This window comes from Corvus kubaryi, unplaced genomic scaffold, assembly GCF_017639235.1.
Source record: "Corvus kubaryi isolate FWS band 111438036 unplaced genomic scaffold, C.kubaryi_AGA036_p1.0 split1-37374, whole genome shotgun sequence".
NCBI lineage: Eukaryota > Metazoa > Chordata > Aves > Passeriformes > Corvidae > Corvus > Corvus kubaryi.
The window spans coordinates 459,829-487,663 of NW_024582079.1; the positions used below are offsets into that span (position 1 = coordinate 459,829).

At 38.3% G+C, this 27,835-nt stretch overlaps 1 protein-coding gene across 4 annotated transcripts; it reads right to left on the reverse strand.

The window, feature by feature from the left end:
• Positions 1 to 1,315: 1,315 nt before the first annotated feature.
• Positions 1,316 to 27,792, reverse strand: LOC121657766 (mitogen-activated protein kinase 9). Of its 4 annotated transcripts, none has more exons than XM_042013835.1 (12): positions 27,687 to 27,792; positions 23,728 to 23,902; positions 19,728 to 19,857; positions 18,507 to 18,565; positions 17,466 to 17,604; positions 17,090 to 17,255; positions 15,769 to 15,840; positions 11,743 to 11,925; positions 11,103 to 11,227; positions 10,511 to 10,574; positions 8,962 to 9,033; positions 1,316 to 8,209 (listed from the first exon to the last, which is right to left on the reverse strand). In XM_042013835.1, the coding sequence occupies exons 2-12, from the start codon at positions 23,847 to 23,849 to the stop codon at positions 8,067 to 8,069; spliced, it is 1,275 nt and encodes a 424-aa protein (XP_041869769.1). In that variant the 5' UTR covers positions 23,850 to 23,902; positions 27,687 to 27,792; the 3' UTR covers positions 1,316 to 8,066. The 4 variants fall into 4 exon arrangements, with proteins under 4 accessions (XP_041869769.1, XP_041869771.1, XP_041869770.1 ...); XM_042013837.1 differs by having other exon boundaries at positions 1,316 to 8,214; XM_042013836.1 differs by lacking the exon at positions 15,769 to 15,840 and adding an exon at positions 16,069 to 16,140.
• Between the last annotated feature and the right edge of the window lie 43 nt (positions 27,793 to 27,835).

A 27,835-nucleotide genomic window follows, 5' to 3' on the forward strand; every position in this document is an offset into this window, starting at 1 on the left:
CTCCTTCCCCAAAGAATAGCAAGCAGCTTGTTTTAAGACCGAACATGAATGAATCAAAAACCCGGAGTCTTACCCCACAAGGCTCATGGAATGAGACAGCCCTGCTCTGTTCCAAGCCCCAGGCAGCACTGCAAATCTTCATTCCCAAGTGCCTCCTGGCCAACCCCTTCCATGCACTCATATGAGTGCATCACTGAACAAGAGCCTGTTTCATTGCCACCTTCCCACCAAGCAATCACAAATGAGCAGGTTTTTCATTTGAATTCCAGCACTTGCTTTCTTCTTTTTTTCTACTCTCTTTTTTAGACCTCATTGCTATGAAGAATATCAACTTCTGAAGTCCCGCTTTCCTCAAAAAATATTTGAGTCTTGTTTAATCACACCGCTTCCTCCTTACTTTTTTAAAACTGTCCTGCCAGCATCGAGAACTTGCAGGAAACATAAAGAAAAGGTATTGCATAAGTGAGGAATGTTCTTGGGTAATGCTTTGTAAAGCACTTCCCCGCTCACACATCATCCTGCTTGATTTTTTTGTTGCTGTTGGTCTGTATTTAACAGATTAAATCTTCCTTGTAGCCCAAACAACAACCTGAAAAACATCCCATCATCTAATACAGGGATGCTTTGGGATGTACTGGGCATCCCTGCTTTATCCAGATACTCTATTGCAAAGCCCTGTAGAGAAGAGGTAAAACTTCCATGTTCTCCACATAAGAAATTAACACTGCTGTAAAAAGAATTTCAGACTGTCCCAGGTGAAGCTTTCACAACAACAAAGGCTGGCTGAGAGCCCTCACCCTGGATCTGGGAAGGCAGCTGTTAATCCTCCCTTTAATATCAGAAACCCTTCATTAAATCCAGGAGATCAAAGCAGCAGTTCAGTTTTACTCCCCATTCCCCGGAGCTAGAGTAGACAGCTCTGCGAGGTGCCTGGAAACCTCATCACTGTCTTTGCAAAAATACTCACATCGTCCTCAAAAGAAGCACAGTGGAACTATTTTTTCAAGCTTCTACCATTTAAACAACAACTCCCCCCCCACCCCCAGTAAGTTTCAAAACACACTTGGCAGCAAAACCAAGCGCTGTTAATGTGCCCCAACATTCCAGTTGTTCAGGAAAAAGCTGCTCCAAACATTTTCTTAAAGTTTTTTCATGCCAACACTTATATTTCGGTTAACTGGAAGCTAAAGTGGTACCTGAAACTGCATGTTTTGAAAGAAGTAATCTATACATGATTGGTTAAATAAAACATTCCACTTCAACACAGGAAGAACCAAGAAAGAAAAAATATAGTAAATAAGACAGACTCCTAAAATCTTTTATGTACACATATTTATTTGCAATTTTACAGTGGCTTTAGTACTGTTTTACGATAACGTTTTTGGAAAGAAAAAAAAAACCAACCAAAAAGCTTCAGAACAAGGCTTTAACTAGAACTACAGGACTAGTTATTGACAGTTTTCCTTATGAAATTCTAGTTTCCTAAAGAGTATCAGTCCAAAAAACCAATGAAGCATGACTGCTGTCCATAAAAAAAAAAACCCAAACAAACCCCAAAAAACTTTCTAGTCATCCTGAAACCAAAGTCCAGCATCAGACAAAATAGCCACTGCATTGAGAGGAACATGTTCCTATTGCACAAGCATCGAGAATGAGATATGACAATCAAAGCCTAATTCTGTAGGCAGAAGAGGCCACATGTATCTATAGTTAGACTTCAAAGCACATCTTTCTTCTGAAATTATATACCAGACTATAACTGATATTAAGCCCATAAAACCAGAACACTGTAAGAAGTGATAGGGCTTGATGCTACTTTTGGTGACATTCAGTAAACAGAAGGTGGGAAAGAGGACCAAACCAACAAAGGATTGTGAGGGGAGTTAAACTTGAAGGCATTTCAAAAGAAATTCTCAAAGAACTACATTTTGGAGGGGGTTTGAGTCATTGGATAAAACTGGATTTCATAACTAATCACTCAATGAGCCTATTACACTCTTTAATAGCCCATGTTCTGTAATACATTAAATAATATATTTTCTGGAATTTACATTTTAATTTGTATGAAAACAGTTAATTATTTCTGCTTGTTATTCCCTCTTTAAAATAGACTAAGATTTGTATAATCTTTATAAATTATCTTAACAACCAGGTAAGGCTTCAATGCACTGAGTTAACTGCACACAGCTATCTCTGATTTGCTCTTAATTAGGCATCTTGATCACACTAAACTGCTAAAACCACCTAGGGAACCACATTGTGATTTAAAGAAAGGGATAATTAGGTATTGCTGTCTGTTCTATTTGTGTTCATTTGATTAGTGTATAAAACACCTGAAGGCAATGGCTCCAAAGAAGCAGTAGCTACCATGAAAGTTTAAACTTTTTACTTTAGGAAAATCTGGGAATCCAATGAAGCTGAAAATGCACATTAGTCATTTTATAAAGTTTGGCTTGCCACCAGTTAAGAAAATATAGGTATCAAAAACAGACAAATAACACTGCTAACCATCTGTTACATTTTCTTTTAAAAAATTAGCACCAATTTAAGCATCTGAATTCATAGAAAAGCTTGTGACACACTTGGGTTTCCAAAAATGGTTTTCCCAGTTAGAAGACAAGACAACAGCACATGCTCAGGGGTACTGAAGAGCTCTGTGATCAGCAACAAACATGATCTCTGCTTCAGGCAGCCAGCATCAAATGCTCTTCGTACCTGACTCCCTCCTCCTCTGCTTTGTTATCCTAAGGAGCCTGTGGAGTGCTGAGCTACTGCTCAGCTGGGGAAAAAAACCACAGGGACTTGCTCAAGGACACCCCAGCAAATACCAGGGGTTTGTTGGAGCATTTCAGAGCAGGGACAGTGTCTTCCTGTGGGAGTCACAGAGCATCTGCTGCAAGGGAGTCCCACAAGGCAGATGTCCTGGCCTCACCACAGCATATACAACTACTTTATGATGCATAGCCAAGAGTTAAGAAAAGTTTCTTTGTTTAAAAAAAGGAATCCTAGTGCTCACAGTGAGCTGCCCTTGCTACAGGAACAGACATTGCTGTGTCTTTATCAAATAGATGGCCAGGTAGTCACACTGCCAATCAAGTGACCCACTCAGAAGGTATTTCTCAAATGATCTCTTACCATGTGTTAAATTTCAGCCCCCAAAAAGTTTCTTATTTCAAATCTCTGAAAACAGGTTTAAAGAAACATGCTGATCAACTCTATCAGAATAGCAAAGACTGCAACTAAAATTTAAACACATTAAGCATGTTTTCATTCCTTTTCACACCATATATGGTTGTATTTAGAAGAATCCTAAAGTGCTTAAACCCAGCAATTAATAAAGTTGATTTCTTTTGTGCAAAACTGCAAGCACCTTTTAAAAAAATAAGCAGCAGCATCAAGGAATAAACTTAAATAGCTAAATGGATTTTTCTCTATTTTGTTTTGAATTCTTGGACCAAAATGATTTGCCATCTTTTCAATAACAAATTGCAGAAGAGTGCATTTTATTAGTTTAATTTTATACTGGACACGTTATACACATGTTTGAAATAGCGGACCCAGAAAAATAATATCCACAAAGCAACACTGTGGGACTGAAATCCAACAACTGAAATTTTAACTACAAAAATAATCATTTTATAAAACACAAACAGAAACAATGGTTATCTCTCCACTTTCCTCCAAAGCTAATATGAGAAAAGATGGTTTACTTCAAACATTATTTTAGCTCCAGACATTATTTTAGCATGCAGAGTGGGCAAAAACCAAAACTGATTTGACAACTTGTGTAAGAAGCTTTTAAAACATTACTCATGTAAAAGACAATCTAAAATATGTAAAATAATGAGCCAGAATACACTTTTTTTGTCATATTTCAACATGTTAAAAAAAATAACTCAAGACACTCTGGAAAAGCAAAGAAATCACTAGATTCATTATAGAACTCAAGTCCAAATTCTGCATCTGGGTGCAGGTGTCCCTGGATCAAAACCAGTTTTGAGCAGGAATTACACAACACACATCCCAGGAAAGAATCTGGTTCCCAGTATATGGTCTCACTACGTTTAGCATCAAGCCCTGATAGAATCCATACAACACATGTAGAATATGCAGACAAAGGCAGCTCAGCATTTACCCAAACACCCTCTGCTGCTGCAAGGCTGAACCCGCGCTCCCCAACAACCACAAAGGTTTGTCTGCACCTGGAGCTGTGACCTCCGAGCTCACTCCCAAGTGGAGGGAGGCCCTTGTGACAACACAAGGCTCACCCAGCCCATCCTCGGAGACTCCTTATGTCAGCTACATTTGGAACAGAGAAATCCTACTTCATTCATAAAATTGTAACTTTAAGGAAAGCGATTTAGCACTTAAGGTCCTTCCTTTAAGAAAGGAAAATTAAACATATGGAATCGCTTTTTTCTTTTAATTAATTTGGAATAAACATATATGCTCTGTTTGGATGTAAAAAAAACCAAAACCTCAAGAGCACTCTGGTTCCTAACAGCTTTTGAAACTCTCCAACCAACTAGTTAATTTCTAGTCAATGTTGAGTTTTTCATTTTTTTGACAAGAAAATGCAAGCCCCTGCAGGAAACATTACAAAACTTCAAAGGCTGTTTGCAAACTGTAGTTTCCAGTCCTTAGACTAGTTTAGTTTTTATGATCCATGCAGACAAAGCCTTAATTTTGACCTACACTTATCATATCACAGTATTTCCTCAAAGCACACTTACAGGCTGCTTACCCAGATTTCAAAATGCCAAGCTTCTTTTTCTAAGGCTTTTTTGAGGAGAAATTATATAAGCACAGATAAAATTAACTGTTTAAAACATACTCCATTTCTGCAATGCCATTCAGCTACTCAGTGTTCAGATGTTTAAGTAAAGTTTCTGGTAAAGTATCTATTGACAGCCAAAGATCCCTTTCTTTTTCAGGTGAGCAGTTAAGATTACAGATTGTATCTATGTTGACCACCATTTATTTTAGTCATAGTTCATAAATTGTCTATGTATGCTGCAGTAGTGGTAACACTATACAAAGTCTCTCAAAGGAAAGTAACATTCACGTTTACAAAACTGAGCTGTTTCCTTAATATATATGTATACACACACATAATCTTTAAATACATATAAATATTTATAAATGCCAAAGTGCAAAACAATGGTCAATTGCATCACTTTACATACATAATTTTAGTATTAGGAATAAAAGTGATTATATTGCACACCAAACTCTCCTTATTTTTAAACCCGTCAAGTTACATTGCATTTTGTTTTCCATCAGTGAGGAGGTTCTTGTGGCATTGACAACCATGCCACAAACCTGGCACTGAATTTCCCCTGCAGTCAGGAACAGCGATATGGGGAGAAGCTGCATGCAGTGCACTGAAGGCCTGCATGTACACTCTGGGATAACCTGGGAACTGCAGCATGCATCTGGCTGCTTTTGTGTATTGTCTGCATATGTGTCCTCTGGAAATCCATGTGCACTTGCAATTTGGTTTTGAATTAAAGTGGAGTCAAAATCCACAATACCCACAGACATTTCATGCATGCTCTGAAGGCATTCTGTAATTAAGCTTCAATGTATACCATAGCAAGAAGACATTAAAAAAAAAATCTAGGTATGAGACAGCTTTTCCTACAAGATTTACAAATAAACTCAGTTAATCTCAAGGTTGGGGTTTCTTGTCTTGTGCCATGAGTATATATTCACGCTAAGTGTATGTACTAGGAGAAGGTCAGTTCCAGTAATGAAGACAGGACAGTTTTGTTAAAAACATTAAAAGACAATTTGAATCACAGAATAATTTAGGTTGCAAGAGACCTGGAGGTCATCTGGTCCAACCCTTCATTGTGCTGAGCAGCCCAAGTCCAACAGGAAAAACTCAACTCTGCAAATATTCAAATCACATGGGGAAAAAGAAATAAATCTTTAAGTCTTCTAAAGCAGAAACTGTTAAAATGAACATAGAACAGTGCACCTTCAGCTGAAAAATTTAGAAGTCCTGAAAAATGAAATCCAGCAGATGACTTTGGTAATGAATCACTAATTGTTTGCTGTGAGAAGGTGTCTTCAGCTATTTTAACTTACACAAATAACAAGGACTGAAAAAGGCAAATGAACAGCAAACTGTACTGTTCTGCTATATGGTAAATAGTTATTTTTAAATGTTTCTCCAGTGACGAGAATGCACTAAAAATATTTCACATATACTGTGAGTATCCAAAGATCAGAGTAAGTTATCCATAGGTTTATAACCAAACAATAAGAAAAAACACAAGCCTCAATATCTTGCAATTCAATTAAACAGAATTTTAAAAACCAGAGATGCCAGAATAATTCCAAAGTTAACTACTTTTTTTTTTTTCCCCCCAATCTTCTGGGACATTAAAATCTTGATATTTTTGCTACAGCAAATTAAGCTATTAAAAAGGGGCAAAAATCAATATAAAAGCAGTATTTGCATAAGGAGAAAGTGCTGCTTTTCTAGACATGAGGTCTGGAACAATGGACAGTTGTGTTTTACAAGGGAAGTATGTCAGTAATGCAGTGGCTGGCTGGGCCAGTATATGTTACAGGTTCTATTTATACATTCAAGACAAGAGTATCTGATCAACAGCTAAATATAGTGCCTTTAAGAAAGTGGTGTTTTATCTCACCTTGTACATGTCTATTACTCTTACAGTTCTACAGTTCAGTCACACACATGCACACAGGAGATCCTTTAGCAAAATTTCACACCTGTGCACTCCAAAGTGAACGTGCACAAAGTCACAAGTGTGTGTTATAAAGCAATTTAAGCCCTATTCTACTGCAAATGCATTTTCTAATTCAACAGATTGTGCAATGTAACAGGCAATTTTGTATTATCTGATTCTGAAAACTGTATTGATAAATCTGTATGGAAGCAGCAAATAACCTCCTCCTCGTCTGACACTGTGTTTAGAAAATACGTATTAAACACATTTTTCTTCTCAGTACAGAGGGTTTCCTAAGGTGAGAATAGAGCTAAGCTCTGTTAACTAAATACTTAATTTACAAGTGACTCAGAACTACTGTACTTTTATTTCTTTAATTACTCACTGGATAGAATGGACCCATTAAAAAAAATGGAAAATATTTATGCAGCTATTTGAGGCTGCAAGTCTCTCCAAGTCACCTCTCCTTTTATCAGTTTGCAGTGAATGAAGAGCATCATAGACAAAATTTCCTTTTCTGTTTATGTTTGTTAAAGGATGAGTATCGCAAGCTAGAAAATACAGAACATTTTAGCACACTGTCCTCTTCCAAACAGGCACTGCTTCACAGAAAAGTCACTCATCCTTCCTCAAGATTTATTTAAGCCACTGTATCTTCCATCCACATTTAAAAGACTGAAAAAGTTAGAGACACTCAGGTGAAATACAAAGTAATGGCTTTATGCTTTAAACTTCACATTTATCTCTTCTACAAGAAGAGAGAATTGCTGAAAAGTGAAGATAGAAAGGGTTTGATATAAAAAGAAAAAAGAAAAAAAACGTGCTATGTGGAAGAAAAACTGCCCTTTAAACATAGTACTGAGAGTGTTCCACATGTGAGCTCACACTTACACACAACATTCCAGTTGTTATATAAAGCAAACTGCCACAGCCACACATTAAAACAAACTTCACAGGGACTATACATTCAGAAAGCCTACCAACGAGCAATACTGTACTAAAATGTAAACAACCACTGTGTCACAGAAGCCTGCCAGCTGGACTGGGATTGATGAACCCACTCAAGAGGAGTTATTGGCTAAAAGTCTATTATAACTGCTCACCTGAAATAGGCTGAAACAAAGAAAAGCCTATAAGAGTGTCTAAATTTAATTTTCTTTTGTTCTTTAGACATTGATTTGCTTTCATTCTACAACATTAAGCAGGCAATTTCATAACAACTGAGTAAAAAAAAACAACAGGCATTACTTCAGCAGAACATGCAGAACATGGAGTTTTTCTACTTGGTTCCATTAACTCACAAGCAATTCAGGCCCAATGGAAACAAGAGTTCTTTTCCAAAGTCAAGTCTGCAGTCATGGCTGATCATCGACATCCTTCGAGGGGTCCTGTCAAGGCATCCAGGCTGCTGTCTGTGTCTGAGGCCAATGTTTGCTCTGTTGACATGGATGAAATGTCATTGATAGAAGATGACTGGGAAGGACTGGTGTTGCTATTCACTGCTGCATCTGTGCTAAGAAAACCAAACATAATAAAATCTGAGGCAAGACAATATTACAGTCACAAATAACTACGCTTCTGGGCTGTGAGCAGCACTTTCCCCACAGAAATCCATAGGAAATCAAGGAATTAATAAAAAAGGAGAAAAACAAGCACGAAGGGCCCCAGCACTCAAAAGCCAAGGTGACCTTTTAAGAGATTTTTATTTCTCTCCCTCTCTGTGGAGGAAAGGGAGAAAAAACTAACAATGTATAGTGTGAATAGTGACTTGAGTGTCAAGAAATCTAACAGATAGAGTTAATAAAAGACAGCACAATATTCTGATTACTGAGCCGTGAGAACAGCAGCAAACACAAGGATTCAATCATGGGCACAAATACTTTGCACTGTTCAGTATCCTGAGGGAGCCCTAAGGCTGTTTAACCCTGCAGGAAAGGGGTTCATGCTGAGCCACAGAACAGCATTCAGCACAGAAGTTACCTGAGCACCAGATGAAGTAACGTGGTGCTGGTAACTTCATTTGATGACTGAGCCCTTTGGGGAGAAGGCAGCTCAGGGTGTCGCACACACAAGACTAATGAAGTTTTTCTACAAGTTCGTAACAATTAAAAATCAGAGCACATGGAGTTCCAAAGGCAGATCCGTCTCAAGAGTCCCAAACAACAAAAACTTTGCCTACCTGCATTATTAAACAGGATTTCTTCATTCATAGACCAGCACTATGTGTGACAGTCACAGAACTACTGAAACAATGACTAACCTGAGGGCTGATCTTTTACCACACCATTCTTGCTCCTTTCTTCCCAATCCATAACTTCTTTGTATATTAATTCTTATGAGAGAACGGTGGGAGGAAAGAGAGAAGAGACAGAAAAAGCACTGTAAAATCACAGAGGATTTGCATACAATTCACATTTGTATCAAGGTACAAGGAAATGGTTAAGAGTCAGTCTGGAAGTAGAACAGTAGAGGTATTTATTTTCCCTCTTTCCAGCCCTACAGCAATAAGAGAATTATACAGATTTCATCAAGCATCACAGAAAGACATCAGGACTGTACCAAAATCAACATATTATATAAATAGGATAGCTGTCCACTTAAAAATAACAAATATCCCACCCCAAAATTTTATGTATACCTACAATGCACTAATATTAACTGTAAAAAAAAAAAAATTAAAAATCAGATTTGGATTCAAAATATGATTCTATGGAAACCTCCGTGGAAATTTTACTTTGATAACAAAATAATACATAATATTTATTCTTGAAGAACCATTTCCATGGATGTATTGAGGAAAATCTGGATATTTTGAAGAAGGTAAACAGTTAAAATATTGCATGAAAACCCTCATTTACTAATCAAGGACAACTTAGGATACCTGAACGACAACCAGAAAAATACAGAGTTGTAACTTAAATCACAGAAGCTTGTGTAAATACCCAGAATCTTAATGTAACTTAGATAACAGTATCTAAATAGATTAAGATCTCAATTCTGAGTAACAATGTTTACAAATGCATTCAATTAGATTTAGCTGATCCATTTTACTTTTCCACCTTGCAGTAATCAAAGATGATTTGAAGCCTACCTATCTGCGCAGGCATGCCCTAAGGATAATATATGTATGTATCAGCCAGAATCAATATCTGAAATTTATAAAGCTGTTCTACAAAAGCAAGCAGCTTTCAAAGTAGTCATAAAAGATGTCTATTACCCTTGGTCTTGTGATGGCAGATGTTAAAATTTTAACTGCCTCACCATTTAATGGTTTTGACTAAAACTGTAAGGTGGAATTGATTTTAGTACCACACTGCTGTTTACTCTTTTGTTTAAGTCAACAGTTTAATCTATTTGGTCAATAAATAAGCAATGAGATTAAAGAAAAAAAAACACACCAAAGAACTCTTCTGCTATTTAAGATTTCTAGAACAAATGAACTAGTAAATATTGTCAAGAGATATGGCTTAAATAATGCACACTGAGAAGAGGCATGTTTCTTTTTCAGAAAACTCTCTATCAAGGAAAAAGCTATGCAGATTACAATGGGAAGGGAAAATAGAAAACTGCAGCATTTTGTTGAACAGACTTCAGGATGCTACACATATATATGAACATACATACACCTATGTAATATTCACTCCACACAACATGTTTCCATTACTGATTTCTTTTCCTGTTGCCACAGACAGTACTGCTTATTTGGAATAGTGGGTTCCAGTCTGTTACACAATCCAGCATATGCTGCAGCCACTCATTAATAACACAAGATATGACAATAAATGTAATTTGTCATGCTCACTTCTTACCTTTCCATTCTTCAATTGCATGTTCTCTTTCTTCCAACTGTGCATCATAGATTTGAGGTGGAGGCTACAAAAAAAGAGAAGTCTATAGTGTCTACTACATCAGGTTAACACACCCAATCTTAACTAAAAAACCTAAAAATGACAACTTTTTTAGCGTTTTTTACCTTCCTTGTTGGCAGTTTATTCCCTATACCTCAAAGACACATTCATTTTAGAACTCCAGAATTTGCTTTTAAGTCCTGCTTTTAAGTCCTGAAAGGCTGTTTAAAAGCATCAACCAAAATTAAATTCATTGTAATGCTTTACAGGGCCTTAGAGCAAGTCCCTGTCTCAAAAAGCCCAGGAGTGCCACCAAACAGGCACCTCTTTCTGTAACTAAAATTAAATATTAACAGCCACTTTCAAAGTTACATCAGCTCCCCACCAGCAGCTGTTCTTCAGGTGATTCTTCCCCTAACGCTCATCTGAAGGCTTCCTGTGTGACTCCTGCTAGCCAATGAATGAGTTCAAAGCATGCTCTTGACTAAAACTAAAGGTATTTTTAAAGTTATTAAATTGGAATCTTAAAAATTTATTTTAGTTGCAAACTTACAGCTTCTGCTTCAGCTGGATCATACCAGACAGTAATATAAGGATGACGTAAGGCTTCATCTACAGAAATTCTCTTGTCTGGATCTACTACAAGCATTTTTGACAATAAATCTCTAGCTTGGCTGGCTAGAAAGTAAAGGTGAAAAGAACACACATGTAAAAGAGCTGTAGAGTTTCATGTCTGACACAGGAAATGAATACTGGAACACAGGACATGCACTGCAACATTTCACTTCTTTTCTACAGAATATAATAAGGTGGATTGTTGGGAGGGGGTTTACTTTCTCAGTAATTATCTAAAGATAAAGCATAGCCCACATGAGCTGTATGCACTAGAAAAAGATGATCAGCAATAATCTCAATAACAAGTATTACTTTTGGAGAACATTAAATGACAGACATTATTCAATGGATTAAAATTAACAGAATTAAACAGAATCCCGGGGACAGGGAAATAGTACATATTTAGTAACTACTACTAAGATTCCAGAATTTGTCATAAATGAAAGAAACAGAAGATATGCAGTTTTTAATGTTGACATCTACTACAATAAATACTTTTATTAGGTTTTTAAATGAAGTGTGCTACAGACATTTTAAATTAACATCATAGAAAAAAGGAGAGAAAAAACTCGCCTTACTTTTTAACTTGTCACGATCAGATTCTGATGGAAATATCCAGTCTGGGAAGAGCTCTTCAAACTTAATACCAGGATATTTTGGTCTGTTTTCTACATAATTCCTCACTGTAGGCTGCAGTTTCTTCATGAAGTCTGCTGATGGTGTTCCTAATTGTTCAATAACTTTATTCCATTGATCAATATCTGCACCATATCTTTAGGAAAATCAGCTGAACAATTTGAAGTCTGCACTCTACAAAAATACCACTTACAAAATCTGAGAAGCTAATGGAAACTTGAACAGAGGACACAAAGATGAACTTCATGGTAGCATCAGCAGTATTCTGAGCTGCCATGCAAAAAGCTACACTGACACAAAAATAAGACTCAGATTTTGTAATCTGAAGGACAGGCTGGAAGTGCTGCACAATGCATTATGCTTAAGTATCTTTTTCTAATTATAATACTTCTCTGGAGTCCAAAAGAAGCTTTATTTGGCAGTTGTATCCATAGCAAAACAACTCTAAGGTCAGAAAAGAAAGGCTGCTGTGGAATCTTCTGAAGTGCAATATAACATCAGGAACACTAAAAATTCTTGAAGGTAGAGAAAAACACACAAAAAACCCTAAAGCACAAATGCATCCCATCCAAAGTAAGGAATTTTGTACCTGTCTCCTAAGGAAATCAAGTTTTGGGTTGGAGCGTTTTGCAGGGGTGTAGTTGGATGGTTGGGGGCTTTTTTTGGTTGGTGTTTGGGTGGGGTTGATTTCTTTTCCTTTTTCAACTTCAGAAAAGGTGCAGAAGAGTTCTGAACAGGAAATCCATATTCCAGAAGGTTCTGTACCAGGTTCTTTTGTTTAAGTGTATCAACCGTGGTAATACTCCCAGATAACTCTGTTCTTGAATTCAAAATTTAAATATTTTATAAGAACAGTATTTACAAGCCACAGGTTGAAATTGTGCCTCATGTTTCTTCAGAACTGTCCCTTCTCCCTCTCTCAAGTGAAGGCATTTTCCCCAGACATGGTGACACTCATTACAGAGATACCAGAGCCTGCTCTGAACCAGCCTAGCTGGGGAAACAAAGCTCATTTATCACAGTGAGAAGACACTGCATTAATATTCCTGATATTTAAGTCTACTCAGATCGACACTTTCCAGTTTTTCCTGATAAAAATGTGCAATTCCAGCAGAGCCTATCCACTGACCTTGTAAACATTAATAGCTAAATTCACAATCTAGCACTTCAACCTATCCATTCTCATAGACAGATTATGCAACTAAACAACAAATATGCTATACTTTGAATTAAGATGTATTTTAAAAACACTGAGGTGCTTCTATTCCAGTTAGTGTGTCAAGAATATAACTAGGATTGTATGTATAGTCACTGCTCCATGCTAAGACTTTAGACTTCTGATACAAAGATTGAAAATTTTATTTGCTTATTGAATGCATTCCAATGGAAAAGCTATATCAAAATCAAAATTAAGAAGTGAATATTGTTAACTGTCATGCTAAAACAAAACACAAAGAGAAAATTAACATACATCAGGAAATTTTGTTCCTAGCTGAGAAACTGATTTTTGTGAGATCTCCACCAACCTAGATTCAAGATGCTTCTCCTTTGAGTAACAGCAGCCTGGTTAGTCAGATAAACAGTTTATTGAGGTCTCAGAAGACTACAGGGAGGGCAGAAAACTTAATGACCTGTCCCACTTTAGAGGTAAAAATGGGCAAAAACCAGTATCTCAGTTTCAAAGTGCTTTACAGATGGTAAAAGTTGAAAAAAAAATTCTCAACATAGGATGGACTTAAAATAAGCTTCTTATCAGAAACCCAAGTGGGATTTCAGTATAAAGCAGGCAGAGTAAGCTCTCTGTGAATGACCTCGCAGCCTTCAGACAAAGCCACTCTCCCCATTCTAGAGACTTTGGGGTCAGAAGGAATCAGGCATTTAATCCATTCCAAGTCTATGTGCCTTTTGGGACTCTGGAAGAAGAGAAGTTGAAAACAGAGTCCTTATTACAATCACAACAAAGCATGACTTTTCCCAAGAAAGCACAAATACCCCTCATGCTTTTTGCATTGGTCAGGCAATCAGTTTCCTTCTCCATACGGGCAGACAGAACATCAAAAACACTCCACTGCTGCCAGGCTTTTCCATTATTTCACCTTAAGTATCTACATTCCCTGGTTTTTCTCCATTTCTCGCTTCCACTGCAACAGCAACTGGTAGTAACTCAGGCCTACCCAGCACAGTCAGGAGCAGGTTCTGTGTACCCATCACCCTGGCAACGCAGAGCACTTCATTCCAGCCAGAGCACTGCTGCAAGTATTCCAGAAACTCCCATCCACCATCTGGGAAAATACAAATTGCTGAATCTAAGAGTAGGTTTTCCGGAAGATAGTCAAGGGCAAGCACTGGGCAATGGGCTGAACTGAGCTCCCTCCTCTAAATGCCCAAATACTAAGACATTTTAAAATTTAACTTAAAGAAAGCAACCGAACAAAAGAAACCCCAAACACAATCAACAAATGGAAAGCTTCATGGCCATGCACAGCAGCACTGCCCATAAACCACCCTGCCAAGACAATCCTGCGGCTGAAGGTGACAACCTGACCAACGCAGTGATCACTCAGGAAAAGCCTCAACAACACAAAGAGTTTTCAATATCTCACATTAAAGAGAACTGAAACTCTCACAAGAAACAAAAATCCCTGTAAGCACAGCTAAGCACTGCCCTATCAGAGGAGGAGACTCCTTGAAACATAGACTGGTGGAACTTCAGTGACCCTGAGATAATCACAAACCGTAACTTGCATATTCAACAAGTATGAACAAAATTTCCTTCATTTATTCATGAATAAATCAAAATAGCCCATGCTAACAACATGCAGGTGAAAGACACATAACATCCATGAAGAATTGTGTTAGGTTGGTCTGAAGGCTTCAAAAGGTAAAATAATAAGTATAGAAAGGAAGAAAGGTAGAAAAAAAAAGAGACTTATTTAACATTTAGTCATTTTACTACTAAATAATGCATGATCAACTGTTGAAGATCATTGTCATGAAATTTAGCATTAAAATTGGAAGTCCTCCTCTATAAGATACACAGGTATCTGTGAACAGGCACCTGATGTTTTAGTGGTGGTTGCTCCTTGCTAATGAGCAAAAATATTATATTGACTTAAAAAACTTGGAGTACAATTATGAAGACAGGCTCCCCAGAGAAGCTGTGGTTGCCCCATCCCTGGAAGTGTTCAAGGCCAGGCTGCACGGGGTTTGAAGCAACCTGGTCTAGTTGAAGTTGTCACTGCCCTTGGCAGGGCAGTTGGAACTAGATGGTTTTTCAGGCCCCTTCCAATCCAAACTATTCTCAGATTATGATTCTATGAAATCTTGGTCAAAAATATTGGAGGGAGAAATGGAAGAATAACAATCTTATAGAAAAAGTAAATACAAAATCAAATTTTCATAAAATGGGGGAAAAAAAAGAACCTACAGAAAGGTTTTCTTTTTATGTTAAATAATAATAATAAAAAAAGATCTCATGCAGTGTGCTTGCCATCAGGTCACCTTTGCCCAGCAAGCGCTATAAACAAGAAAAAAATCTGATTGAAACTCAAAAAATTGTGCAATAAAAATTAGTCTACTGTTAAAATAAATAATAAGCAAAATCCATGCATAGTTAAGAAGTAACTTTGTAGGCTTTTGCTTAAAACACTTATCTACAAAGAACAAGAGTAAAAAAGCAGTTAAGTATATTTTCTGTATTTCAAACCTAGCAGGATCTGTCTTTTAAACTACAAAAGCTGAAGCTCATAACACATTGGATTCAACTACTATAAATTACATCAAATGTAGTCTACTAAGAAAATAAAATGGAAAGCTCAACAATTTGGTTAATGACACTAATTTCAAAGAGCACAGTGGATCTAGTAAAACATATTCTTGAAAACATTGTTTATACTTTTATACAGATCTAAGTAACTGTGTTTCTGTTGGAAGTGGAATGGGATTCAAGGATGACTAGGGAAGGATACGATCAGTGCCTTGGAATATCACACAACCTTTCACCAATTCTCCCATGATGCACCCAACTGACCAGATATCAACTGAAAATAAAAGTGAAATGATCAAATTATGAAGTATCATGAACAAATGTGAGGAAAACAAACAAAACCATCTGCATCTACAGTAAAACACAACAATGTGGAAAACCAAACTGCTCACATGAATTTTCAATCATATCAACACCAATTGACTATTCTGAATTTTGTTACTAGCATGTTGTAAAACATAGTCAGTGTTTACACTTGTGAAATGACCATGAAGAAGGATACAATCTCTTCCTGGGAACAGGACTTTATGGAGGACCATTTCTGCCATAATGCACCCAACAGACCAGATATCCACTATCATATGTTAGGTGCAACAAGGACAAAAGATTAAAGACATTTTCTTTTAAATACCACAATTATTTATTTGAAAACTCACACTGTATTCCCACAGTCCTGCAGATAATTTATTTTTGTCCCAACCAGAACAATCTCTGCTGAAGTTCTGATCCACATCAGTATGTGCTGTACAAGCTGACTTCTGCACTAAATAAAGTGTTTTTATCATTATCAAGGGCCCAGCAAGGTCCCACAAGTCCCTTGTTTTAGACAGCCAAAACTACAGGTATACAAAACCATGGCATCCACAAGCTCTAGTGATAAAGCAAAGAGCATACAAGTCCAGTGCTAGGAAAAATCAGCAAGCAAACCCCCAATAATGCAAAGACAATTTCCTTGGCAGCAATTCCGTTGGCTGAATGTTCAACAGATTACAGCTGTGTTGGTTTTAATAATATAACACCCAGTCCCTTTGAGCACTATGCAGACTTAAGAGAATATAAGGCATGGTTTATGGTAGGGATCTGCAGCATATTTTAATAGAGAGGTAAAAGGGGACACATTGTCAAAAGAAGATGTTTCAGAATAAAATTACGTTGATTAAAGGGTTTATTATTTATATATTGATATTCTGGTTTATTGTTTTTTAGTATCAGCCAGCATCAGTGTCTAAACAGTTTTCTTAGAATAAAAAACATGGCAAAAAGATAATAGATGAATATATGACAAGATATAACTACAGCAGGGCAGAGGGAGCAGTAAATGTTACATGGAGAAAGGCACACAGAAAACTATTATACTCTCAACAAAAAATTGTGCTGTAATAATTTTGATTTCCAAAACCATGATTAGAATAACAACAAACTTGATGGGGGAAATCAGCCCTCCCTCCTCTTTTTAAAGTAGTTATGTTCCAAGAGAGACATACTTTAGACAGATAATTTAAAGCATTACTCCATCAGCTTACCATTCTCTTTATATCCCATTCCCAGGATAACCTCCGGTGCTCTGTAATACCGTGTTACTACATATGGAGTCATCATGAAGTTAGTACATGCTGTTCTTGCCAGTCCAAAATCAAGGATTTTTAGCGTGCAATCTGATTTTACTACTATGTTGCTGGGTTTCAAATCCTAACAAGAAATTACTTCAGTTAAGGAAGGATTAATAATAATACCCACACACCCCCCTCCACAATCAGGATAAGCCAAAAATTCCCTTTACTAACGACTGCATTTTCCTGCTCTGGTGTACGTGCATATTTATACAACCCCCTCCCTTCCTCCCTTTTTCATAAAAACTGTGTTCACAAAGAGTATTGTTAATGATCTACTACTACCTACTCTGTGGATGATACCAGCTGAGTGGAGATGCTTGATACCACAGAGCATTTGGTAAAGAAGATAAGACATTCTTTCATGATCCAATTCCATATGAATAACCTGGCACAAATTTGCATCCATCAGCTCCATAACCAAATATCTAAAGCACAAAAAAGAAAGCATTGAGAAAACTCAAGTCTTATTTTTCATATGAGGTTTAAGCTTAGCATAAGAGGTATTTAAAAAAATTCAACTACTTTGCTAACCTAAATGTCAAAAAGCCAATGATAAAAAAACCCACACATGACCACAGTTACAAAGTAAAATTAGCTATACAGAATGTTATACTATTAAAAATTAAGTGTTCAATATTCCGTCACAAAATACTAAAATTCCACTAGTTTTATAAACAGTAATACAGAGAATAATTCTATCTTTATGCATCATGAAAAACTAAGACTGAGTGAAGATGATGCAGAGATTGCAGATATTGCAACATAAATGCTCTTTCACTGCATTTTACTCTAAAAAATAAGAAAACTAGGATAATCACAGTGAAAACTAAGAATCATAAAATAATTTTCAGTTGTCATCTACTTACCCGCTTCAGACACAACACTCCCTCATTTACCCAAGCAGCCTATTCACAACAGCACATTCACTGGAACCTAGATACCCCACCAATCAAATGGCCATGAATCCTTTCTAGACCAACTGATAATGCTTGAATAAAAAAGAAATGTATTCAGTTCTGAATCGAGGCCAAAATACTGTTGTGCTGATGTGACTGGTACAGTAAAAAATTGCTCTCACGTTATCCAGACCAAGTTATTATCCTGAGGTGATGCATGCAGCTGAAGGACAAGGCACAGAAACCAGATGCATGTGCAAGCAAAGTATGGCAGGCTGATGAATAAAAGGTAAATATCCCTTTTTTATTTCCCACTTCAGCTTTTAGCTACTCTTGACTTTCAAAGCGTGAAGTCTGTAGGATACTGGAAATCCATCTCTAGGGCTTAGGCCAGTATTTGTCAGAGAAAATGAAAAAAATCTAGTACTTACACATCCTGAAATTCTTCTAGTGACTTCTGTGGTGTAAATACATTTAATAAACTAATAATCTATAAAATAAAAACAAACATTAGAAGAAACATCTGCTTTAATTCACATAAAACTCCACTACTGCAGAAGTTACTATGCAAAATGAAGTGCACACTGTTACTATATACACAATTTGAATGTTACTTGGCTGCACTTAATTCACATATGCTGAAAAACTGCCAATTCAGAAATAGTTCCAAACTGCAGCATGTGTGCCAAAGCAACCAAGATAGGACAAAATCACTTCTTTTCTTTTTTAAAGTTATATGACTTCTATCTCCCTCCCTAGTACCTGAAATATATCCTGTTTCCCCCCCCATAAATAATAATCTCTTCTTTTAAATCACATGCTGTGCAAGGAATTTTAACCAAGGCTGTCCAACACCACGTGCACAGAGGTGCCCCATGCCATCCCATTAAACTTAGATTATGATGTACTATTTCCAGAATTGCTAAAATTACTGTACTGCCATCTTTAATAACCACCTTGCTTTTATTCTGCTACATCTGGGCCTCACCAAAAGCTTACTTAAAAAGCAACCCTGAAAGGCTAATTGACTGCAGGAAGTTTGACACTTGACTGCACAACTTCAATGACCAGCAATGTTTTAGTTCATATTAGTACCAGAACACAGCAGTCACATAAACCCTACATTCTTGTATTTGAACATTGAAGTATTGACATCAAGACTCACTTTAGGGGGTTCAAGGATTTCAAAATTCGCAAGTATTGTCCATAGCCTTTCACTTTTTTAGACAGTGCTGCACCCCCAAAAACCCCACCAGTTAAACACTGTATTTAATAAAAATCTTGCCTAAGCTCAGAAGATTTAAATACAGGGAAGTTACAATGGTCAAAGCCACAAACCATCCCAGTGCCAAACAGGCTTTGCTGCAGATGACTTAAAAAGGGCAAATACAAGAGACCAAGGCCTGGTCTCTAAAGCTGACACTGATGGCAGCCCTGTACCAACAACACAGCAAAAACCTCCTCCCCTTGGCACTTCATACCCCAAGCAGCTCACCCAAAAACTGAGCCATGCATTGGGGAGAGCTGCATTGCCCCCAGCAAATCTTTCCAGTCACTATTTCCATTCCTTTGGTTACTAACAGCAAGTGAGAGAGCAAATCCTAAGCTTTTTTGATAACACACAGTAATGAGAAACACAAAGCCCAACTCACATTTTTGTGATTGACGCACTTTAAAAGAACGAGCTCTCTGTAGGCCCTTTTCGCGTGGGTTTGGTTCTGAAAAGGACGACTCAGCTTCTTCACAGCAACATTGATTCCAAGCACTGTATCAAATGCAGCACTAGAAGTGTTCAAAGACAAAAAGTTGAAGTCTGTTGGGGGGGAGGGGGAGGTGCAAAAGGGAGGCAGAAGTGAGGAAGGAAAAGAAACCAAGATTTAAGACAAAGTATATCCACTAACCTGTTGGTACAACATCTAATTTTAATTCAGAAAAGAAACATCCTTTAAAAACTACACATCCTTTAATAAATACAAATAAGTCAAACAGAAGCCACTGACATTCATCAGAGGTCTTCCTGATCTCCTTTCTGTCTTTAGACTCAAACTGCTGACTCAAGACTCACACTCAAAATTGCAAGATCTAAAAATATTTTAGGCTTATTTGAAATCAAGAAGCATTCCAGCTGCCTAGTCTGTATATTTGGAATACTTTTTGGACACTTTTGCTGACTGACAATCATTTAGTATTTGCAGTGGAAATTTCTCTTTGCTAAAGGAGAATGACAACAATGTCTCCACAATCCCCTCTGCAGGGATCAATATTCTCCTGTACATGGATAGTTTGCAATGATAAAAAACTGTAGTGCCTAGCAGAAAATTACACTCATCATCTGCTTCTGGGTGGAAAAAAATGCACTGAATTGAGAACTATGGAAAACTCAGACTGAAGGGAGGAATACAAGAGTTTAGAAGTGACCATGACCATTAAATTTACCCTGTTTTTCAGTTGTGTTTGTTCCTTCCCTCTGCAGTTTGAGGTCAAAGTTTACACTTGCTTTAATAGCTATAAGAATCTAAAGCTAAAGTATCTGTACAAACAAAACAAGACTAAAGTGGGAATATTCTTCATTAGTTACACAGACTATTTGGCAAAATATATGTGAATTCCTAGCACATGCTACTCGGGAGATCGAGTCTTAAAACAGTTTCAGTTTGAAATAAGGATTCCCACATTACCCTATCTCCATTTAATGTTACTTTCATAGGGTAGGAAAGAATTCTCATTCACATTTTTTCCATGCACATTTAAGCTCTTTGCGAGCTCCTTTCCTATCTCATCGAGATATGTGACACCAGACTTAAAAGGACCATCACACTACATTACTATAACAAAAGGTACAGCTTCCCTCTGAGAACAACAATACTCAAATTATATCAAGTTTCCCAGCATAAAGTCGCTGCTTTCCCTCCTGGAAAAAAGCAAAACCACCACAAAGCAGGGCTCACCCAGGAGATGCTGTGTTTTCTTGGGACATGCCTCCAAATTTGAACCAACGTGCCACTTACCCTAAAGACTTGCTAGCATTTATTTCAGCTTAGTTCTGTGAAATGCACAAGTCATTACTGAATGCCACGACCAATCTCTGATTTAAAGCCTTTATGCCTGTGCAAAAGGAAACACAAAGTGGGAGGAAAGCAACTGGCCAGACAGTTGGAGAAATTATTTTCCTCCCAAACATGAAAGCACTGATATTTCAATATTCATCCAAAAGATGTTACATGTAAATTAATTTTTATATGTCAATGCCTTTAATGTTTAATGACTTCCATATGTTAATGACTATACCTGTGAATTAGTATTAAATCAGTAACCAACAGGGTCTGTATGAATTAGCTGTAAATCACAGGGCAGCAGTGGATAGAGGAATAATTTTAGGGGAAGTGCTCCTCTGTGATCTAACAAATCAGACGTATCAAGCCTCAGTCTAAGCACATACGAAGAACTCCACCTGAACCTCTTATTTTGGAGATTGACTAGAAAATTTAGGAAATCAAGGACAAGAAAGGAAAAAAAAAGATGCCAGGAAGTTAAAGACAAAAGTTATTTTGATTCAGTTCAAAACAGATTACCAGACTTCAGATGTATTAATATTTAGGAACAAAGAAGTGCAGTAAGTTAAATATGTGTGCTTTGTACATAAAATACAAAAGGTATATCCAGTTTCTCTCCTAGCCTGTTTGCAGTGTGAGCTAGGAATATCCTCTAAATAACAACTGAGTTACTTTTTCATCTTCCTCAAGCTCTCATTTACTTTTTTTCCCAAGCATATATTTTTAAAACTACTTTTTTTCCTACATTTTAATATCAAAGATAAAACTACATGGAGTAATACCAATGGAGTTTCCCATTAAAATAATGGGGAAAAAAGCACAAATTTAGACCTCTCCTAGCTAAAGTGACACAGGCGGTATTAAAAATTTCTCATAAAAGGAATAAAATCCGGACACAAAACTCCAGAAACACTTTTCCTAATTTTTATGTTAAACATGGGATGATTAAAAAAATATCACTTCTGTGTGTTACACTAATGACTTGACAATTTTTTCAGCCAAACATAGCAGGACAGCACCCATCTTACACTGAGTTTTCTACATTTTACTTCCTAATTTTTTGTATCTTTCCCTTGAGTAAAGATTTTATGAGAAATTAAGATGTTGCACCTTGTTCAACTTGAGTTATTTCACAGGAAGATGAAAATTTATGCAATGTTTCACTCTGTTGTTCCATAAATCAAGTAGTTTCAAAACAAGTCAATATGTCAAATAATTTCTTCTTCCCAACACATTGACCTTAACACTACCTGCATTTCATTTTGAAGCAGGGACATAGTCAAAGTCATTTGGCTTAGAAATGCTCTGCTTCTAATGAAAGGAGAAATACTTTCAACCACCCCGAATTCCTGCATGCCATCTAAAGCAAGCATAACTCTGAGAACACTTATACCTGGAAAATGTCAGTACTATACTAAATCTTACCCAAATCCTAATGGCCAAGATCTAGGACCCTCTCATCACTCAGCCCACTGAAGAAGAATGAAATACGGTGTTCTCGTTTTGCTTGTTCATCATCTATCAGCAGGGCAAGAGGGCTATCTAAAAAATTCTAAAATAAAGACATGCTCCAACAAAAATGCACTCTTTTCCTATTTATATAACTTATTATGGTTATGAAAAGGCCAAGAAGACATGGGCAGGTGCTGTACAAGAAGTTGTTCACAGTACATGAGTCATCACACTTATTCTGCAGATTTTATAGATGAAGACAAACTGCAGGCTGGATTCAAAGCACGAACAGCCCACCATGTGCTGTGATTAAGTTAATATCACAGAGTTCCTGAGTACATCTGTTTGCTCCCCTGTTTATGGAATGAAAACCCACATCAATAAACATTTCTGCTGTTACCAAGTAAGTCTTGCCCAACAAAATATGGGCTGGCACTAAGCTGTGCAGAATGGATTGCTGCAGTCTAAAAAATATTTGAAAGTGTTTACCTTTAGCTGGCCCAGAGGTGTGGTGCCATACAAGAGACTAAGGTTCAGGATCAGCCTAAGGACTCCCACGTCCTGGGCCAGTGGAGGCTGGACACAAAGCTGGGGCGACACACCAAGGGAGAGCCGGCCAGCCCAACCCCTCACACAGCATCCCTTTCTGGTTAATCCATGGAGTGACAATGACACTGATTTGCCTCATCCTGCCAGTTAATGGCAAGGTACTGCATTGATGGCTCCTAGAAATGGACAGGAGTGATTGGGAATAAAAGAGGGGGAAGAGAGGGGGCCATGATGAAGAAACGAGTAAAACCCAGAATCTCTCACCATTGTCATACCTTACACTGCAATATGACAACTACAAGGGCAATGGGAGAACTAGAAACAGAAATAAAGTGGTTAATGAGAAATGAAGAAATCTGTTGACCATTCTAATCTATGCAGTTATCCAAATATTAATTTTCCCTAAAAACAAAACAAAATAATAGGTTTGCACATGAACTATAGCAAGAAATTGGTTTAGAATTTATTTAGTCTATAACCCTGTAACATAAGAATTTATTACCAGTGTTTTATGTTCTGGTACCTCTACCAGAAATGCATGCAAATTCTGCTTTATATTTATAGCTTTTCATATTTAAATAAAGTATTTATTACTCACCAAACAATGCCCTGTGCCCCTGATCCTATGGGCTTCAATTGCTGGTAACGTTTTAGTACAGTGAACGTTGAATCTGCAACTTGAACACTGTAAAATTGACTATCACATTTACTTTCAGTCATGGTGCAGCGTCATGTAGTTTTGTCTCTCAGGGACCTGGCAAAGTTTTCAAGATCTTAAAGAAAAAGAAAGAAAACAAATGTTCAATATCTCACTAATTTCAGGCAGACAAGATGGGAAATAGTATACATATTTTAATACATATTAATTTTTCAACAGCACACCATTAAACAAACATTCTTTCAGTTTTGTGCATTACCATTGCTAATGAAAAGTACTTGCAGACAGACAGCAATTACAGCTTTCACACTTTAAGGGAATGCATGTTCCTACTCCAATCCCTCAACAAAAAGCATCTCAGTAAACAACTGTATAAACAAAACCACCCAAATACAACTCTCTACTCCTTGAAGGTTACTCCATAACTTAGAACTACTACTATGTGCTAGGACTGTACTAATTTCTGTATTACAGAAAAAAAATTCAAAAATTATGTTATTCAAACACTGAGTACATAGATAAAAGTGACTGCAGACATCCATGGAGTCCATGGACAGAAAGAAACGGGGTTTTAATAAAAGACTTGGTTAAAAACAAAACTGCCCCCTAAATCCCTGTGGCTGCTGCAATTTCTCCAACATCCCTTTCAGCATTGTTCAGCAGGAAATTTCAAGGAGGGCTCTGCCTTCTCACCTCTGCCAGGTAACCCTTCCCTGACCTATGGCAACACATTCTCCTTCCCATTTTATACACACCACAACACCCGACACTATCAGTGTCCTTACAGTACTACAGAATTAGAGTTTTGTGCTACAGTTTAAAAGAGCCACAATATTATTTCCTGCCACAATAGAGGGTAAGTCAAATCCATCTGTCAAGAATGAATTAGAGGTAAGTAATCACATCAGAGAGCACAGTAATGGACTAAACCTCTTTAGCTCTGATGTACTACAGTAACAAGAGCACAGACCACCAGTTTTCCTGGGTGTCCATCCCCCTTCCAAACCTCACAAGAAAATTACCTCGGTAATTACTGAAGAATTTGCTAACAAATTCTCCCCTTTTTCATTTTACATTCACTATGACAGTGCCATTAGAGCCCAGAGTGATTTGCACAGGCAGATCACTTGAAACTTGTTCCTTAGAACAGGAAATGCAAGCAGCCCCTTCCCCCAGAGCAGCTGGGTCCTGTGCTGTCTGCTTCGGCTACAGAAAGAACAGCTCATCTCTCTCCTCACTGGCCCCACCAAGTATCTGTGAGCCAATGCAAAATAGGAAAGCCTCAAGAGTACCCAGACACCCACCCTAGAAGGGCACAAAGCCACAGAAATAACTTTTAGTTGCTTCAAGAATTAGAATCCGGATTTCTCTCTTCCTCAGTGCACGTAGGAGGGAGCAGCACCTTTTCCATGTTTTATGTCAGCAGATAAACTCAAGGAATCTGCAGTAAAATAGGTGGAAGACCTCCCAATCCTATTAAAGACTAAGTTTAAACCAAACTGAAATAGTCTTAAGAGATTGTCAAGAAATGTCTAGAGTCCCTTTTACTTTCTAGTTTCTCCAAATCTATGCAGCATTTTAAGAGGCAGACATTCAACTGGGTCATCTCCAGCAGCAATTTAGACAGTCAGTTTACTCGACATTTCCTCTTAGAAGCTTTAGAGGAGAAACAATCAGCAAAGGGAAAATGCAGGCTACCAACTTTCTGCCTCTGTTGCAGGGAGAAGGAGGGAAAAAACAACATCTCCCACACAATATAGGCATATTAGAGGCAGTCAGATGCAGTTCCACAGCCAGCTCACACTAACGTGAGACCAAAGTGATGCCTCAAGAGCAGTTCCCAGACTTCCCCAGTACATCCCACTCTTCTTTCCAACCCTTTTCATTACTCCAAAGCTATGCTTTCTGAGGTACCAAATTTTTTGATGAACCATTCCTGAGCAGCTATGGTATTTTCACTGAATTTTCATTATCGGAAGAAAGGCACAGCTGAAAGGTCAAGATCCTCCCTCTGCAAGGACTTAGAGACAAAACCAAAAAAGTACAGGTTTTGCATAAACTGGGTATCAAGTTACAGGATATCAACTTGTTAGTTACACAAGAAACTATGCTGTATCTCTTCAGTACACTTTTCTGTAACAGAGATAAAAAAATAGGGGAAATGAAATTATCCTGAAAAACCCCTCCCTTTAAGAACCCTTGTCTGCACAAAGCCACCTTTTAAAAATCACCAGGCAATCAGGAAGCATTTTAGACAAGACCCACAGAGAGAACTGGGCTTCAGAACACACAAGCTTTATGTACTTCAACATGTTTGCCATTCTCTGTGCAAAGCACCTCTCCATCTCAAGTCAACTTTCACTTGGGCTTCAAGTTGCTTGGATGCATCAGGACATATATTACTTCAGACATACATATTAATATAAAATTAGGTGCCATGATCTGTTCACAGGACTTCAGACAATCCATTCTGGGGGCAAGAGCCACCAAATAAAAACAGATTTCCTGCTGTGCAAGGAGGAAGTATATCTGTCAAATAAGTTTCTTAGTCCTTATCCATTATTCTCCTACTAGAAAAATAACCAACACATCAAACCTGCCAGTAGTAGGCTTATATAGAATTCCAGTGAGAAATCTTTAAAAGCTGAAAGCAACTGCACTATAGAATATATCCTATATTACACAGTCACTTCCCTAAAATATATTTATTAAAATGGCAACTTCTTATTAACCAGATCTGTCCTCTGGATATCTTCAAGTCGAAAGCATATGAAACAAACAGACTGGGAACGCATTCCCAGAGTTGTTTTGGTTACAGAAATGTTATTACTGACAATGAAACACAAGAACAACACGAAACTTAGCTTGATTTCTAAGCCTTAAGCTAAAATTCTACTGCTGACAATATTAGCAATGAATACACACATACGTAGGAAATGTGTGTATGAAAACATACGGGAATTCTGTGCAGAAAATCTCCCCTTATTCCCTTGTTCACCCCCTTGCAAAAGCACTTCAACCTCAGGTGTGCTCTTTTAAGGACTATCATCTAATAGTGTCAAGGGGTATTTTTAATCTTTACAGCAATATATAACAAAAGGTAAGAGTCCAGCTACAAAATCACAGCGAGTTACACCTCACTCCTCTACTCATAACCTTTAAAACTAAAGTGTAACAAAGCACCAGCTGAGTAATGCCGAAGGATTACAGCAGTTTAGAGGTAGTTTGCAACTGCAAACTCTTGGAAAGCAGACATTCTTCTTTAAGCAACCCACGTTACTACTGACCAAACGAAGATTTCACCACTATCTGCTACACACACACGCGAACACTGAAAGAATCTCAGCACTCTGCCAGGGCAAGTTGGGGTAAAGAGAGAAAAAGTTTAAACGTGCATTTCGCTGTTTATGTAAGAACCGAGCAAAAACACTCTTCTCATATCTTTCCTAAAACTTCTGCTGAGAAATCGCTTCGGCTCCAGAAAGCCCGGGCTCGACGCGGCCCATCGAGCGGGAACCGCAGCCCTCGGTCCTGCTCCCCTCCCGGGACGGGGCTCTGGGGACCGCCGAGCGCGGGCCGGCCGCACACGGGCACCGGCGGAGCCGGCACGGAGCGAGAGTGGAGCGGCAGGAGCAGAGGCGGCTCCCGCCAGGGCCGGTACTGCGGCACGGGCAGGGCGGGGGGCTCGGCCAGAGGAGGACGGGCCCGGCCTTGCCGCTCCCCCGCGTCCCTCCGGCGCGGCCCGGCCCGGACAGCGGCCCGCGGGGCGCCCCGGCTCTGCCCGCGCCACGGCGGGCGGGCGCCGCGGGACAAGCCGAGGACTCCGTCAGGCCCAGGGCTCGTCCCGCCCCGGCTCCAGCCCCGCCGCCCCAGCACGCCCCTCATGGCCACCCCCTCACCTGGGTCGGACGCGGCGGGACCGGCCCCAGCCGCCGCCTCCCGCTGCCCCAGCCACAATGGCCTCCCGGTGCTCCGCACGGCGCCGCCCCTGACTGACAGCCGCCCCGACCAATCGCAGCCCCCCGTCGGGGAGCTCAGCCAATCGGAC

Coding starts and splice junctions, on each gene's coding strand:
- LOC121657766 (XM_042013835.1), bottom strand. CDS start 23,849: ATGACTGAAAGTAAATGTGATAGTCAATTTTACAGTGTTCAAGTTGCA. Junction 19,858..23,727: donor GGGGCACAGGGCATTGTTTG/GTGAGTAATAAA, acceptor GAACACTTCTAG/TGCTGCATTTGATACAGTGC. Junction 9,034..10,510: donor TGCAATTGAAGAATGGAAAG/GTAAGAAGTGAG, acceptor TTCTCTCATAAG/AATTAATATACAAAGAAGTT.